This window comes from Mchenga conophoros, linkage group LG9, assembly GCF_057382185.1.
Source record: "Mchenga conophoros isolate Kocher_MC1m ecotype Shallow Benthic linkage group LG9, M_conophoros_male_GT1.1, whole genome shotgun sequence".
NCBI classification, from domain to species: domain Eukaryota; kingdom Metazoa; phylum Chordata; class Actinopteri; order Cichliformes; family Cichlidae; genus Mchenga; species Mchenga conophoros.
Window position 1 is genome coordinate 17,847,401 of NC_140534.1, and position 14,992 is coordinate 17,862,392.

Consider the following 14,992-nt stretch of genomic DNA (forward strand, 5'->3'; position numbering starts at 1 on the left):
ATAACCTAGCTGCTCACGGGCTTGCAGGTTTTGTTAAAAAAAATTTCTGGGAAACACGTATGTAGATTCTGTGTCGCTAAGAAAAATGAAATTCAGTTTTTGACTGCAGATGTTTTTGAGTGTAGAACACGTGAACTCCATCAGGCTCACAATCTGCATTGGAAACCTCAAGCCTGTGTTGTGGGGTTAAATGTGACTGTGTTTTGACTAAAAAAGTCTCTCTCATTTTGATGTTATTGCAGGCTTTACCCTGGATATAGTACACGATTTATTTGAGGGCATTATACCTGTAGAACTAGCAGAATGCTTGGCTGATTTGATCTCCATAAAGTATTTCACCTTAGAAAAACTTAACAGTTCAATCCAAAGTTTTGAATACAAATGGGAAGATAAGACAAATTTTCCTCACCTCATACCACATACCTAGAGTCATTGTGACAGCATGTTGACTGTAACATTCTCATACAAATTGTGATGTTGCCTCAAATGCAAATCGTTAAAATTTTGAGATTAGCAACGAGACACCTGGCATTGAGGAAAGGATGTCTTGAATACCAAACAGTATTAAGCGTTGCAATAAAGAATTTCTGGAATTTGGTATTGGAAGGAAATGGTCATCAGTAGTGATGTGCGGATCGATCCTGAAATATCGATTCCTCCGATACCAATCATTTATGTTCTAGAATCGATTCTCACATTAAAATATCGATATTTTAGTAATTTAGAGTAAATTTGTAGTTTATCATTAACAGGAACACAGTGGAAAGAAACTATAACATTCGGATTGCCTACATTCAAAGGAACTACTTCCTCTTCCGCCTTTCATAGTCATGTGCGAAATACGGCTGTATAAATGTCTCGCAGCCCCTTGGCGTGCGCACTCACAACAATGGCTGAGCGTAATTGTGCGGATGTATTTTACCTCCACAAACAGCTGAGCCGTGGTTTGCAATAAATGTGGCAAAAAAAGTGAGGTGTTGTGGCCATACTTGCCAACCTTGAGACCTCAGAATTAGGGAGACATTCAAAAGGGCTGTTTGGGCGGATAAATATATTTTACAGGGTTTATATATCGGATAAAATACGTTAAATGTCACCGTTATTATTGGCCGGCCCGGAAACAGCGGGGGTGTCCAAATTCAGAGGCTGCTTCCACCTGAGGACCTGCCTTCGCGGTCTAAAGAAAGCCGGGTAGTACGTCACGAGCTCCCTCGGTGGAGTGAAACTCAGCCGTCTGCTCCTTGCTGTCTAAAATATAACCGGACACTGACGTAAACTCTTCTGTTTAATCAGTTTTCTGTTTGACGTTTATTCAGCTGTGTGAAAACCCCGGAGGAACCCTCCCGAGGGAATAATAAAGTTTAATTTAATTTAATCTAATCTAATAACTTTAATCTCAGCCAAACCGATTTACTCACGAACAAATAAAACACTGAAAAAGCCAAACAAGAACATTTTTAAGTTATCAAAGTGACTTGTACATCATGTTTAACCCGAGTGGTGAAAGACCGCGGGGGTTTGAAGACGATGTGTCGGTCGGCTCAGATATTTGAAGTTTACACAGCTACATTCTCACCTGAAAATATGTTAAAAGTTTTTTTGCGACCCAGAAAGAGAAATAAGAGTGATATTAAAACTAAGTCGCTGCCGTCATTGTTGGAAACTGGAATTGGCTGGGCCGCGCTATGAATTCTGCGATATGGTTTTTCAACTTTGTTGTCCGGGTGGAAAATCTGGAGAAAGGTGGGATTCTCCCGGAAAAATCGGGAGGGTTGGCATGTATGGTTGTGGCAACATCACTAACCTTGTCAAACACCTCAGAGTAAATCATATCACAAAATATGACGAGCGTATGTTGAGGCGAACTGAAGAGGAGGAGAGGGACAGGTGCTGCTAGGGTGAGAGTCTCTCACGGAGTCCTTTAGTCCTCCAGGCAGGCAAGGTGTTCAAATAGCACACAACTTTAGTTTTTTTATTTCTATATGATGAACTCTGCATTATTAAGTGATAAGAAGAAGGTATTCTGATGTCCTGTAATCATTATGACGCTATAATTTGAGATACAATAAATAAAATCCGTTTTGTACAAAGTATCGGTATCGGATCAGTATCGTCGATACCACCCTGAATATTACTTGGTATCGGATCGGAAAGGAAATCAGTGGTATCGCACATCACTAGTCATCAGTATTTGTAAATAGAAATGTCTATGAACTTTGAGCTGTTTAGTACTAACACTTCTATACCTTTTTTATTTTACCAGCTGAATTAGCCTTTTGTCGAGTCCGGTCCCCCTAAGTTACTCTTGCTACGTCTGACAAACATGACCAGTGCAACAGATGTGCGAGCAGGCATGCTTCATAATGTTTGGTGCATTTATCTGGGAGCGGGGCCTTCCACACTGTTTAATCCATTCACGTTGTTTTTGGCTTTGTGACTGGAAAGAACACAACTCCTCTAGACACAATCTCTCGGGGTATCGGTGGGCGCACCACTTCACCATCTTGCTTGAAGTCAATGTTTGTCAGACATAGTAACGGTTGCTATGATGTGTAATTGGACAATGGCTCTTTCAGGGGAGGGGCCGGTGAGAGGTCAATTACGCCACCTCTTTTGTTTTATGTTTTTCCTTTACTATCTATGGAATACTAAGATTCTACTGACATGAGATGTTTATTTTATAATTTGTGTATTGGAGTAATTACTAACAACTACTTTCGTGGTGTAATTTCCTGTTTATTACTTTGACTACTTAGATTTTATGAACAGCATAGAAACAGTTTTACTTGTTTTATTTTACTTTTGCAAATTTAACTTTGTCGTCTTATATTTTTTCATGTAGGATACGGACAGTGAGGCAAAAAGCTACATGGAGCAAACTGTAATAGGCGTGTACGTCATCCAAAAGGAGGGTGCTGAACCTGAAGATGACCCAGAGGACATTGGTGTCCTGATTGAGGGTGTGGAGGCTCTCACTGATTTGGGTAACATTGCACAAGCATGTGCTCTGTTGTTTGGACTCATATACTGTTCGAACCTGAGCTACCCACCAGAACTTAAATGCACCTTTGAAGTCCTCCAGAAGATACTTTTAAATCTTGATGGACAAAAGCTCAGTTTCTGAAAAACGAGCTTAAGGGGTGAGAGCACTTGAAAATGACTGATAGAAGGTCTTGAATGGTTTATTGGTGCAATGGTGATTTCCAGTATATAATGTTAATATTTGAGTTGTTTATATTATATTTTTTTCTCTCATTTAAAAAGAAATAATTTTTTGTTAAGTTTTTGGATTCTCTCTGTTGGGCAAATCACCTTTTATACAGCACTGCAGATGATTTTTGTTTGTCCTTATATGGATAAGGATATGGATCGTTTTACTTCCTAAAATGTTGTTGTTGTTTTGTTTTGTTTTTTTAAATCCCTGTATTTTTTTCCCTATGGATTTTGTTGTTGTTGTATTGCACCCAAATTATTTCTATACTTTTTTTTTTCCATATTCACACAATAGTAATTCTATTTTGTCAAATGTTTTAACTTGCCACGTGGGAAATGTATTTTTATCTTTTAGTTTAATTTTTTAAAATACAGTTGACATATTAGTTTATAGAGCAAATTTTGCATTCGTTTTTAGTTGTGGAAGCTTTGGTTCCAACATAGTTCAGATGTCATTACCTGTTTAAATAAGTATTCTAATGTTTTACCTTTTAAAGTGGCATAATGCTTGCAGGTGTACAAAAATGGTAAGCTTTTAGGCTATGTTCACACTTCAGGCGAAAGCACATCAAATCCGATTTGTTTTTTTTTTATCCTATGCGACCCATATCTGATCATGGTATGACAGTGTGAACGGCGCAAATCCGATATTTTCAAATCCGATCTGGGTCACTTTCGTATGTGGTATTGAATCCGATACATAGCCGATGTTTTAGAAAGCGACTGCTGTTTGAATGGTGAGGTCGCATTAAATCCGTCTTTTACGTCACTGACACAAGACAGACGCCAATTATCAGCGCCTGAGAAGACATCGCGAACGCTTCCTGGCCATCCAGTGTAGATGTTAGTGAAACTGTTGGGAAGACAACGTGAACATTTTATTTGTATAATCTGCAGATTCTGACAGAAATCTGCAACTATCCTTTGAAGCACCGCTCCTCTCTAAAACAGCAATAAGGATAATTATTTATTTATTTACATTACTATGTAAATAAAAATATAACTTAAAGCAAAAATTGGGAAACGTAAAGTCCAAAGTCTTTATATTAAGGGCCATCAGTCAAACAATATTGTTTGCTCTGGGTCTAAACAGAGCGCGTTGTGTGTGACGTCTTCTTTTGAGCATGCAGGCCGCTTTGAGGGTTCACACTAGAGCGCGTTTGCTGTCGCATTTTATTTGTAGTGTGAACAAGCAGACAAAAAAATCGGATTTGATCAAATCGGAATTGAGCATTAAGACCTGCAGCGTGAACGTAGCCTTATATTGTCCAGTAAATCCAGTTAATAAAGTTAATGTTATCATAATCTGAATGTGACTTTTTATTATTGTAAAGTAGTGGGTTTCTAAATGTGTAACAAATGAAAACAAATCTAATTGAAATAATTAGATTGAAATGAGTGAAATCATCAACCCCCATATTGGTTCATTAAGCAAGACTAGCAGTAATTGCCTTGATTAACAAAGTAGTTGTTCAAACAACAAGATTTTGTGTTTTCCTAAAGTTTTTAACTTGTGTAGGATGAATTAAAACAAATTTCACTCTACATACTTAAATAAATCACTTCAAATCAATATAAGTATACTACGTTGATCCAACGTAATTAGATTTCATTAAACCACCAAATGTCAAATGTGTTGGTTTGACATGATCAAAAATGGTTTATTGTACTTGGTTAAATTGCGTGGAAAAAGGTGCCACGATTAAATTGTGTTCATCCAACAACAGATTTTTTTGAGTGTAGATTGTAGCATCATTTGATCAAGTTCAACGTGTAACACAAAATGTAGTTGTCAAGTAAACTTTAAAGAACGTTAAGCAAGTTGGGAATTGCAGAGTTCATGTCAGTGAACGTGTTTATCATATTCTTCCCATAAATTTCCCAATAAACAGACCACTGGGTGCACCGAAGAGCCTGAGAGATGTGATTATAACAGTTTTTGGATGATAATGAAGCTGTATGGCACAGAGAACTTGCAAGTTAGAGTTGGGATACTTGATAAAATTGTTGATTTTGGGTCTTTCTTTACGATCAACTGACTGTAGGAAAACTCCTTTAAAACAAATTCTTGCCTTAAAGTATCGAAAATAATTACTCCATAAAACTGCAAGAAAATATTATCCAATCTAAACTCATTTATTCTTAAAGTTTTTGATCACAAATCAAATCTTCAAATCCCTAAAACATTTTCTGGTTTTAAGATATCCTACTGCTTAGGCTGGGCATGAGAAGAAATAACAGCTCAAAAAGGGTGGAACAAAGCCAGTTTTGGGGAAAGCGGGGTCTGTTTTCACATTAGGAAACATGTCACCAGCCACAAATACACCACTTAATTGTTTAATCACATTCACTGATAATAAGTACCTGAGCAACAGCAAATGAAGGGGTAGGAAAAGTGGGAAACAGAGCAAAGTTTAAAAACAGTGATTGTTTTTAAACTTTTTTAAAGAAAACCCTGCACTGCGCTTCACTGTGATCAAGAAGGTATTTAACAGACACTTCAAACTGATAAAAAACTAAAACTGCTGCTCAATGTCCTGTGATAACATGGTCACAACTCATCACTGACAACCTTCTTTGCATTAATGCCACTGAGCATTAATTTCAAATCTGTCCATACACTGGATGAACGCTCATAATAAAAAGATTATGACCAAAGTTTAGACATTAAGCTCAATTAGAGTAGACTGCTCTAAACACTTGGTTTTATATTTCTTTCCCTAGAAGCCCCACCCACCTTAAACTTTGTGTTTGCATGAAGCAGCCAATCAGAACAAAGCTGGCTTAAAGGGAAGGGAGCTTGTTTCAGAGAGGATGAACCCCTCATCCTTGGCTGCACAGGCCAAGTGTAAAGCCAAATGTTTGAGTGTTTCTTTCTGATATGAAATAAATATGGCCAGCACACTTTAATTTTTAAGTATGCAGACATTCACAAAGCATTTCATAAATGCTGATGGCTTCTTCTATTCCTGCTGAGAAAATATCTGCAGCATAGAGAGAGCACAGGTAGAGCAAACCCATGAAAAACTATTTGCTATTTATATGAACATCTCTCTGGATTTCTGACCACGGCCATTAAATGCATAGATTTGCCCTGGGTCCTGTTGTGTGGGTTTATGATATATAAGAATAAACAGTGACTGGAGCAGAAAGTGACCTCTCTTTTTCTTCTCCATTTTCAGCACAAGAACCGAAGTTACAACTCGAGGATCAAACACACCAGCAACGCATAAAGCTTTTTTTAGTCTTCACTTCTATGGTATATTCCCTTTCATAAAAAATCAATATGAATAAAATGATGGCTTATTTAGAGTAACTGATATCCCACTGTTTTACATGATGGGATGAAAAGTCCCACTGCCTTTCTATTAAACAGCAGCATGATGCTAGACTCTTTTCACAAAGCATACTGCAGTTTCTAGACTATTCTAATAATTTTTCGCTATCAGCATTTGTGCAATTGGAAACCAAACTCTATATAATGCAAACCACTCCATTTAAGTCTCACCATTAAGAAACCATTAATTTAATGATTTCATCATTTCAGAAGCCTCATTATACACAAACTCCACTTTGGGGGGGTGAAATATGGGACTTTCTACGCTCAAGCTCATGGACTCTCTCATCCAGCAGAGGGCAAACTTAAGCCTGATGTGCAGGCGTCAGCACATTGAAATTGTTTGGTACTTCTCTTTTTGCAGACTCATTTGCATTAGATGGCTGTAAAAGTGGGGAAACTGACGGTACAGTCCACTGGGACAGGCTCTGGCAGGATGAAACATGCTGGATGCAGTAACTCCAACCGGTTTTGATGGGTAGTGAGGCCTCTGGAGCCACACAATGGATGTGTTTGTGATTTTAGATATGGCTTAAGTGTCTGTCTTCCAAACAACAGCTGCTGTTTAGTGCTGTGGAGCCATTTGTCTCGTCGGGTCTTGTTGACTGCTTGTGAAACGCCACCAGATGGGTTGTCATGACCCAAGCATTTCGCCAAGCAGCCACTCACTCAAAAGGCCAGGGAGGTCTCAGGGATTCATGCAATTACAGTCCCTGCGGTGTCAGTCATCCCCTGGAAAACACACTTGCTGCAACCGAGTGACACCAACACTGCGGTGACTTTGAATTCCATGTAAGCATCACATGGAGTTAGCTTTTTTTTCCCCCTCCCCCAGGCTGACATACTGTAATAAAGCTCCTGTTTCCTCAAGGATTTCCTGTGTGTAGTATGAGCTCAGGCAGGGGAGCACTGCTGCAGCACCTGATGATTAAGTGCACACACCAGTGGGTTGTTACAAACAGCAATGCCACTGCAGCAGAATTAGCAATCTGCAATGCATTTAAGAAAAAAAATACAAATAACCCCAAAGAACAAAAAATGTCACCTGGTGGTTTTAAAAGTGAGAAAATCTATTCTCTCACTGTATGTGTATATGTGTGTGTGTGTGTGTGTGTGTGTGTATGCGCGTGTGTGTGTGTGTGTGTGTGTGTGTGTGTGTGTGTGTGTGTGTGTGTGTGTGTGTGTTGCATTATTCATTTCACAGAGGCAGAGCTCTAAGAAGCGGATCCAAATCCCATTTCTTTGTGTACACTGTAAACAAGTTTCCATACAAATACAGAGGCACAAGGTGCATTTTTTTTTTGCAGACACTGTGAAGACAGACTTGATCAAATTGCCACCAGGTAGCAGCTTTTATATGTGTGAGAATTGCATGAAGGAGCATCTTCAAAAGCAGAGACTGCAAAGGTTGTGCTATAAACGCGAATGAGCTCAGTTTGACCGAGGACGTCGCTCCTTTTCCCCCCAGAGTCAGCAGAATGAGAAAAAGATTACTGGTGCTAATGAGCGAGAGAGGGTCTTGAGTACAGGAATTCAAAGTGCAAACATGATTGAGATAGGCCTTCTGATGCTAGTTTACTAGGCAGGGAGGTGGGGGGAGGAAGTGTGAAGAAAATCAATCATGATTTCCATAGACTCCAGTGAGGGAGTCAGAGTGATAACTGTGCATTACAATGGACCCCATGCATAATGAGAGCAGGGATCAATACTTGGCGCATTCATGCTGGTGTTTGCCCTGCTGTTGGCCAAAAAAGCTGCGGTAATTAAGGAGTCTCCCCTCAATCCAAATACCTTTCAGCTTAGCTCCTGAGCACCGCAAGGATCCGTTTGCTGTGTTTCCTCTGATGCAAGTTCAATATTTGTAGAAACAAATGACTTTTAGTTTAAAAACACCCCAAACAATCCATGCAGTAATAAGACGCACAAATAAGCCTCGGGGGAATTTAAATTATATGCCAAGACAAAAGTCCAATATTTCTTAATAGCAGATTTAGTCAAGTGATCAGTTTCCATTTGGGCAGCAGCAGTTAATGCATATTCATTGCACGAGACAATCAGTTTAGTTTCGTTAAACTTTCACAGCCTTGTTATGAATTTGTAATCAGAAGAATTTGGGGGGGGGGGGGGGGGGGGGTTCTGGGCATTGCTGATGCAGAGATTAGCAAAAGTTGCAAATGGGTTGAAACTCAGGGAGTTAATTGGGATTTAGTGTGCGCGCAGGGCCGCGGGGCTGTCAAGGGCCAAGATAATCGAGCTAGCCTGCTGTGACCAAGGGGATGGAGAAGAAAGGAGCAGCGTGACACATAGAGGCAAAAAGTTAAGCTCTGAATTGATATCAGAGCAGTGGGAAACTTACAAGCAGCGAAAAGGAAAAAAAATCCTAGATTTATTAAATATGCGAGTCAAATCTTGAACAAAATCGCAGTGTAGCTGGAATCATAGAAAATGTTAACTAAAGAGGAGCTCTTTGACTATGTGATAAATCATGTAATCAAAAAGCTTCCAGCAAGAAAAGATCTTCCACTTATCAAGCACTGCCTACCTCATGCAATCCAATTAAAAAGCTCTGCTGTAATAATTATCAGTCCATCCAGTTAACATGCATGGCGGGGAGGGAGTTTTTGAGTTTTAGGAGCATAACTGTAGCATATATGGCAAAGCTGCTCTATTACTTTGCATTCAACTGCATGATGTGAACACTTTATTCCCAACAAAGTGTCTAATCAGTGTATATCCCACCAAGCCAATGCAAGACCCCCTAAGAGTTCATACATTGTAGTACAACACTGCCCTCTAGTGACCATTTGACCATTTTCATAATGTATTTGCTGCAAATTCCCACGTAACATGCTTGTTTTTGCACCAATATGTGGTATATTAATCCTACAAGATGACATCAAAAATAGCCATCAACTATAGCTTCTATTTCTACTTATACACCAAGGTGGCATGCTCTAAATATGGCTATGAAACACAGTATGCTCAGTGTAACCACAGATAGGTTAAACAGTCCAGCTAAACAACATTAAAATTACCTGACCCACACTAGAGGGGGCAACATAATGTCTTAAGGTGACATTTACAAATTTATAAACTTAATAACAGAATAATTGAAATAATAAATAATAGAAAATTAGATTATTGGTGCTGCAACTAACAGTTATTTCCACTAAAATGTTATTTGATTAATATTATTATAATACAATATTCTAATAATACCATACTATATTATTAGATCTGCAACATATCCAACACACTTTGAAGACTCCAAAATTCTCAAATTAAATTCTACACACCACAAAAACAGACTGAGAAAAGGGAAGCATGAGGGTTGAATGAGCCATCCCTACACATAATGTCCTACATTTCCCAGAATGCTTTTAGATAAACACATTAAAGGGACTTCCTCTTTTTTGCTGCACCCCTGCAGGAGGATCATGTGGAAACAGAGCACAATCGTAACATCAGTACGGGTTATAATAAAGAAAGACAGCTAGAAGAAGCAGCTTTCTCTGCCCCCACGAATTCCCCCAGATGTTCTTGCACATTATGATGGTTTAGAGATTTCTAACAGCACCCCCGAGCTTCAGCCCACCCCCGAGCTTCTGATCTGTGATAAGGAAGATGAGAGGTACTGTTGGTGTTACAGATAACACAATCAAAGTACTATAAAGCCATTTGTGATATCCCATCACCTCCATTTAGCTGTGGGAATAGCAGAAATCCAACAATGACATCGGTGTAGGAAACATCTTCAGTACAGGATTATTTTCCCTACTGGTTTCAATGGAATACCAAAGTATCCTAAAATAGTCGCAGCACACCTGCTGTCCATTCATTTCAGGTGTTTATAAACATGTCACATCTTGGCTCGAACTGATAAGCATGACCATGTGACCATGTGCTTTATACCATTGGGACGCCTGCAGAACCATGCAAACCTAATCGCTGTGTCATTAATCTATGAGGAAAAGTCTCATGGGATGGCTGTCAACAAGACTATAAATAGAAACTCCACAGAAAGAGAGAGGCGACTCATCAAAGAGAACTTTTCTGCAGCGTTAAGGATTTGCACAGAACCAAAAAAACAACAAAAAACAAAACAAGCAAGCAAAAAAACAAAACAAAAAACCCCCCAAAAACAAAATGGTTTGAAATCGCAGCACGTCCTGCTGGTGGGCTAAAAGTGGCCACGGGACAGATAATGAAACGGACACTGGTGTCTGAAGAGCCGTTTAGTCTGATTCTATTTTCTCTCACAAAGTTGACGGGTAAGAGGAGATGAAAGATCCCAGAATTAGAATAAGTAGTGAGTGAAAGGACATCATAAATATTTTATGCACAATAATATCAGCGTGCTGGAAAAAAACAAAACAGAACACAGACAAACCCACGGCAGAAATGAGGACAAAATGTTTAAACACAAGTCAACGATAAATAAACGACTCATATGACAGACAGAGAGACTACTGTGGCAGAGCATCCCAACCTGTTGGATGAACACAGCCACCTTCCATCTACACCAGTTAATTTAGCCAATTTTGCCATAATAAAAGAGCCACAATAAAAAAGTTTATAAAAAGATCAAATTGATATTTACTAGAACTGAGTTCACGTTATTGGTGTGACCCTCTGACACAGCCCCAGTTTCTCATGTAATCCCTTTGGAAAATGAATTGCCCGCTCCTGATCTACACTATCTGTTATGGTTCACATGTTCAGTTTAAATGATCTGGATGCTATCTAACACTGTTAACATAAAATAGTTCAATTAAGTTCAATTTTATTTATATAGCACCAAAATCATGAAAACAGTCACCTCGATGTGTTTTATAAAGACCGTACAGTAACACAGAGAAAACCCAATAATCAAAAGACCCCATGAGGAAGGAATTGGTGACAGGAGGAAGGAAAAACTCCCTTTTAACAGGAAGAAACTTTCAGCAGAACCAGGCTCAGGGAGCTGTGACCAGTTGGCAGTGATGGGAGGAAGACGGGACATAGCAGTGTCTTTTTATACAGCTTAACAGACATGTTTAGAAGTTAGCATTTATGCTCTAGACACAAAGTACATGAATCCCGGTCATTTCGACTTCTTCTTCCAGCTGCTCCCTTTAGGGGTCACCACAGCGAATCATCTCCCTCCATCTCACACTGTCCTTAGCATCCTCTTCCATCACATCAACCCTCTACATGTCCTCCTTCGCTGCATCCATGAATCTCCTCTGTGATTTTCCTATTTTCCTCCTGTTAGCAGTTTCATATTCGACATCCTTTGCTCAATATATCCACTATCTGTCCTCTGCACATGTCCAAACCATCTGAGCGTTGCAAACTTCAACTCTGCCACCTGTTGTTATGTCAGTGCAAGTGTCTCCAAACCGTACCTCATAACTGGTCTCACTACCATCATGTAAACCTTCATTTTCACTCTTGCTGCTATCCGTCTGTCTCAAATCACCCTCGACACTCGTCTCCACCCCCTCCACCCTGACATCACTCTCTTTTTCACTTCTGTTGTACATTGCCAATTGATTTGAATGATTGACTCTAGATATTTAAACCAGTAAGCCATTTGAGTTCATCATTTTATCCATGTATTTGCTGCATCTGCCTACTGTGTTGTATATAATATAATCCTGTTTTCAGAAAAGTTCAAAATAAAGTCAAAATAAAACTAAATCCTATTATCTGCAAATCATCCTCATCATAAATTATGTTGCAAAGGAAACCTATATAATGCTGACACTGAAGAATTAAGGATTTTTTAAACAAATAAGCTCATTTTAAATTTGAAGTGAGCAGCATGTTTCAAAACAGCTAGGACAGGACCATGTTTACCTTGTGTTGCATCACCTGCTCTGTAAGCGTTTCTGAAGAAGGAGACTATTCTCCCATTTTTGTTTAATAGAGGATTTTACCTTTTCAACCCTGATTCTTTTACTGATGTAATATGGGCTGAATGTCGTTTGGCATTGTCTTGCTAAAATAAGCAAGACCTTTCCCAAGAAACTCCTCATCTACTGTTGCTTTGGTGTTGATGCTGCTCTAAAACTAGTATACATCTTCTGTGTTAGTGGTACTTTTGCACATGTGCAAGTTCTCCATACAGTGGTATCTGTAACGTTACAGATACCATCCGGGATGCTTTAATTAGTCAAAATAAAGGGAGGTTTTCTACTTTCCTCTCAGTTACATAAACTTTGAACCAGAGCTGGGAGCTGCATTTCTGAATCATGCTTGTATGCTTTTTTTCTTCATCTTTGTTGGTTAAATTTTAACTTTGGTTTAGGAATCAAAGACTAACTGTTACTGACAATGTTCCTAAGTACATGCAGAGATTTTAACCACCATGTCTGTTATGAATGGAGTGGGTTCAGAGATTATAGCTGAGGGCTATAAATGGTTATTTTTCCATCATTTGGCCTTTGCTTCTATATTAAAAATGTATGGAATTTGCAGGCTCGCGGCATGCGTTCGACTCATGTGTTTCATTCTGAAGTCCCCTGATTCCCAGTGTGAGTGGGCCTGCACCTTCACGCTGAGAGGAAAACAAACCAGCCTCTCTCAATTAAACTGAGAGTGATAACAAACACAAAGCATTCGTGTGTAATAATATGTGTCCACACCCATCGAAACTCATTTACAAGATCTTTCACGACACTTCTGTGAGTGGACAGGGACATCTCTAATCAGTATGCATCAATCCATAAACCCAAATATTTGTATCTAATGAGCAATATTTGTAAACACTTAGAAGTCTGCATGTGTTACTCCTGCTGGTGATGAATAAGGTTTCATCCTTCAATGCGCGTACACACACACACACACACACACCAGAGCCTGGAAAGCCCTCTATTCCTGCTCCTCCTCACTCCTTTCCATCTCTTTCCTCCCACATCCTCCAGCTTTTCTGCTTCCTCCTTGTTTAATCCAACCCCACACTCTGTCATCCACAGACCCTCTCTTCCCTGTCTTTCTCCTAGTTGACTGCATCCACACAGCAGTAGAAGCAGCCTTGTTATGTGGGTCACAAGCTTGGTAAAACAGCTGTGGTACAGTATGTCATCATCTTGGATATGAGACAGCAGGTGCCTGTCAAGTTATTGAAGAAGAGATTTGAGGAGGAAATCCCATCAGTGTGGAAAAAAACTGCAAGTGAGCATCATAGTCATCATTTGCTTCTTCTTTTTTTCTTTAGCATTTTTGCAGTGTACACAAACCAGCCTCGCTTTTCTTCTTTCCAAAACCTTTAACATAAACTGCTCACCAACACCCTTCCCTTCATTGAAACTGATTTCATTTTGTCTCCACAAGAAATTCTATCCGCGCTCATCTTTCAACATCTCCAAAGCGCACAGACGCGCAATAACCCAGCATGATGAAAACTGCGTCTACAGCTTTTTGTAAGCTTGCAAACAAACATCCAGTATCACTGGTATGCTCCTTCCAGCGCTGCGCCATAAATGGACGCTGGAAAGAGACTGTTAAATCTTAACTTCTTCATACGTAAGTCTTTCTTACCTTTCCTCCCTTGGAGCATCTGCGATACGCATTTGTGGCTCCCGCTGTTTGATTCATGGCGAAAACCTCTGCAAAAGTAAAGAACAAGCTGAAAGTTGGAGTCAATTTTAAGCAGGCGGGCACGGAAATCTGTGTGTGTGGGGTTGTTTTTTTTAATACCTAGTGCGCTGGATTGCCCTGGCTGTCGGTCCTCGTTGAAAAAGAACCGCGCTTGGTGTTCAGACTTACACTAAATTTTCTAAATATTTCCCCCGATGTAGTCCAGAGAATTTAATGAGCTCTCCTGCTTGCTGTTCCAGGACAAAGTGATGCTGATTATCACGCAGTCGAATATAAATCCGCTGGGAAGTTTCACACCAAATCAACCTGTAAAACTGGCTGCTTTAAATCTACTTACATTTTTTTGTAATATAAGTTGGTCTCTATATTCGAGCTCTCAGGATGATTTTGAATCAGACCTGCACAAACTGACGGAAACGCGCCTCTGTGTGTGTGCGTGTGTGTGTTCGCCCAGCAATTGCGCAAGCGCATCTCCACTGACAGCTTGACTACATGGAGTTGAAGAAGGAGCCTGTCAACACTGCTCGCCCACTCTAGAGCAGCAGGCAGTAGGGACTGCAGGGTACACTGTAATTATGTATCATGAGGAACCGTATATGATACCATACTATGACAATGTGTTTGCTAAAACCAACAAAAACTCCTGATACTGCGCGTCGTATACGAGTTTTCCCTGTATTTGAGCTCCTTTCTGAAAAACAACAACAACAAAACAAAAACATCCTTGGAGGTTGATTTGTGTTATTCTCTTCAAAGCAGGCGAAAGTCAACTCTGAGTGACCTCTGTCAAATTTAAATTAGATGAGTGACACCAACGAACAAAAGTGAGAAATTGTCTCTGACGATTTCAATCATTAT

The 14,992-nt window shown here is 39.6% G+C and overlaps 1 protein-coding gene across 1 annotated transcript in view; it reads right to left on the reverse strand.

Annotated features, from left to right (window-relative positions):
• The window catches only part of LOC146567108 (A-type potassium channel modulatory protein DPP6-like), a 269,199-nt gene extending 254,627 nt beyond the window's left edge, over positions 1 to 14,572 (reverse strand). The window contains exons 1-2 of the mRNA XM_085286716.1: positions 14,234 to 14,572; positions 14,075 to 14,142 (exon numbers count right to left, since the gene is read on the reverse strand). Of these exons, the coding sequence (XP_085142842.1) occupies positions 14,075 to 14,131 (57 nt within the window). The 5' untranslated portion in view covers positions 14,132 to 14,142; positions 14,234 to 14,572. The remainder of the gene's footprint in view (positions 1 to 14,074; positions 14,143 to 14,233) is intronic.
• Between the last annotated feature and the right edge of the window lie 420 nt (positions 14,573 to 14,992).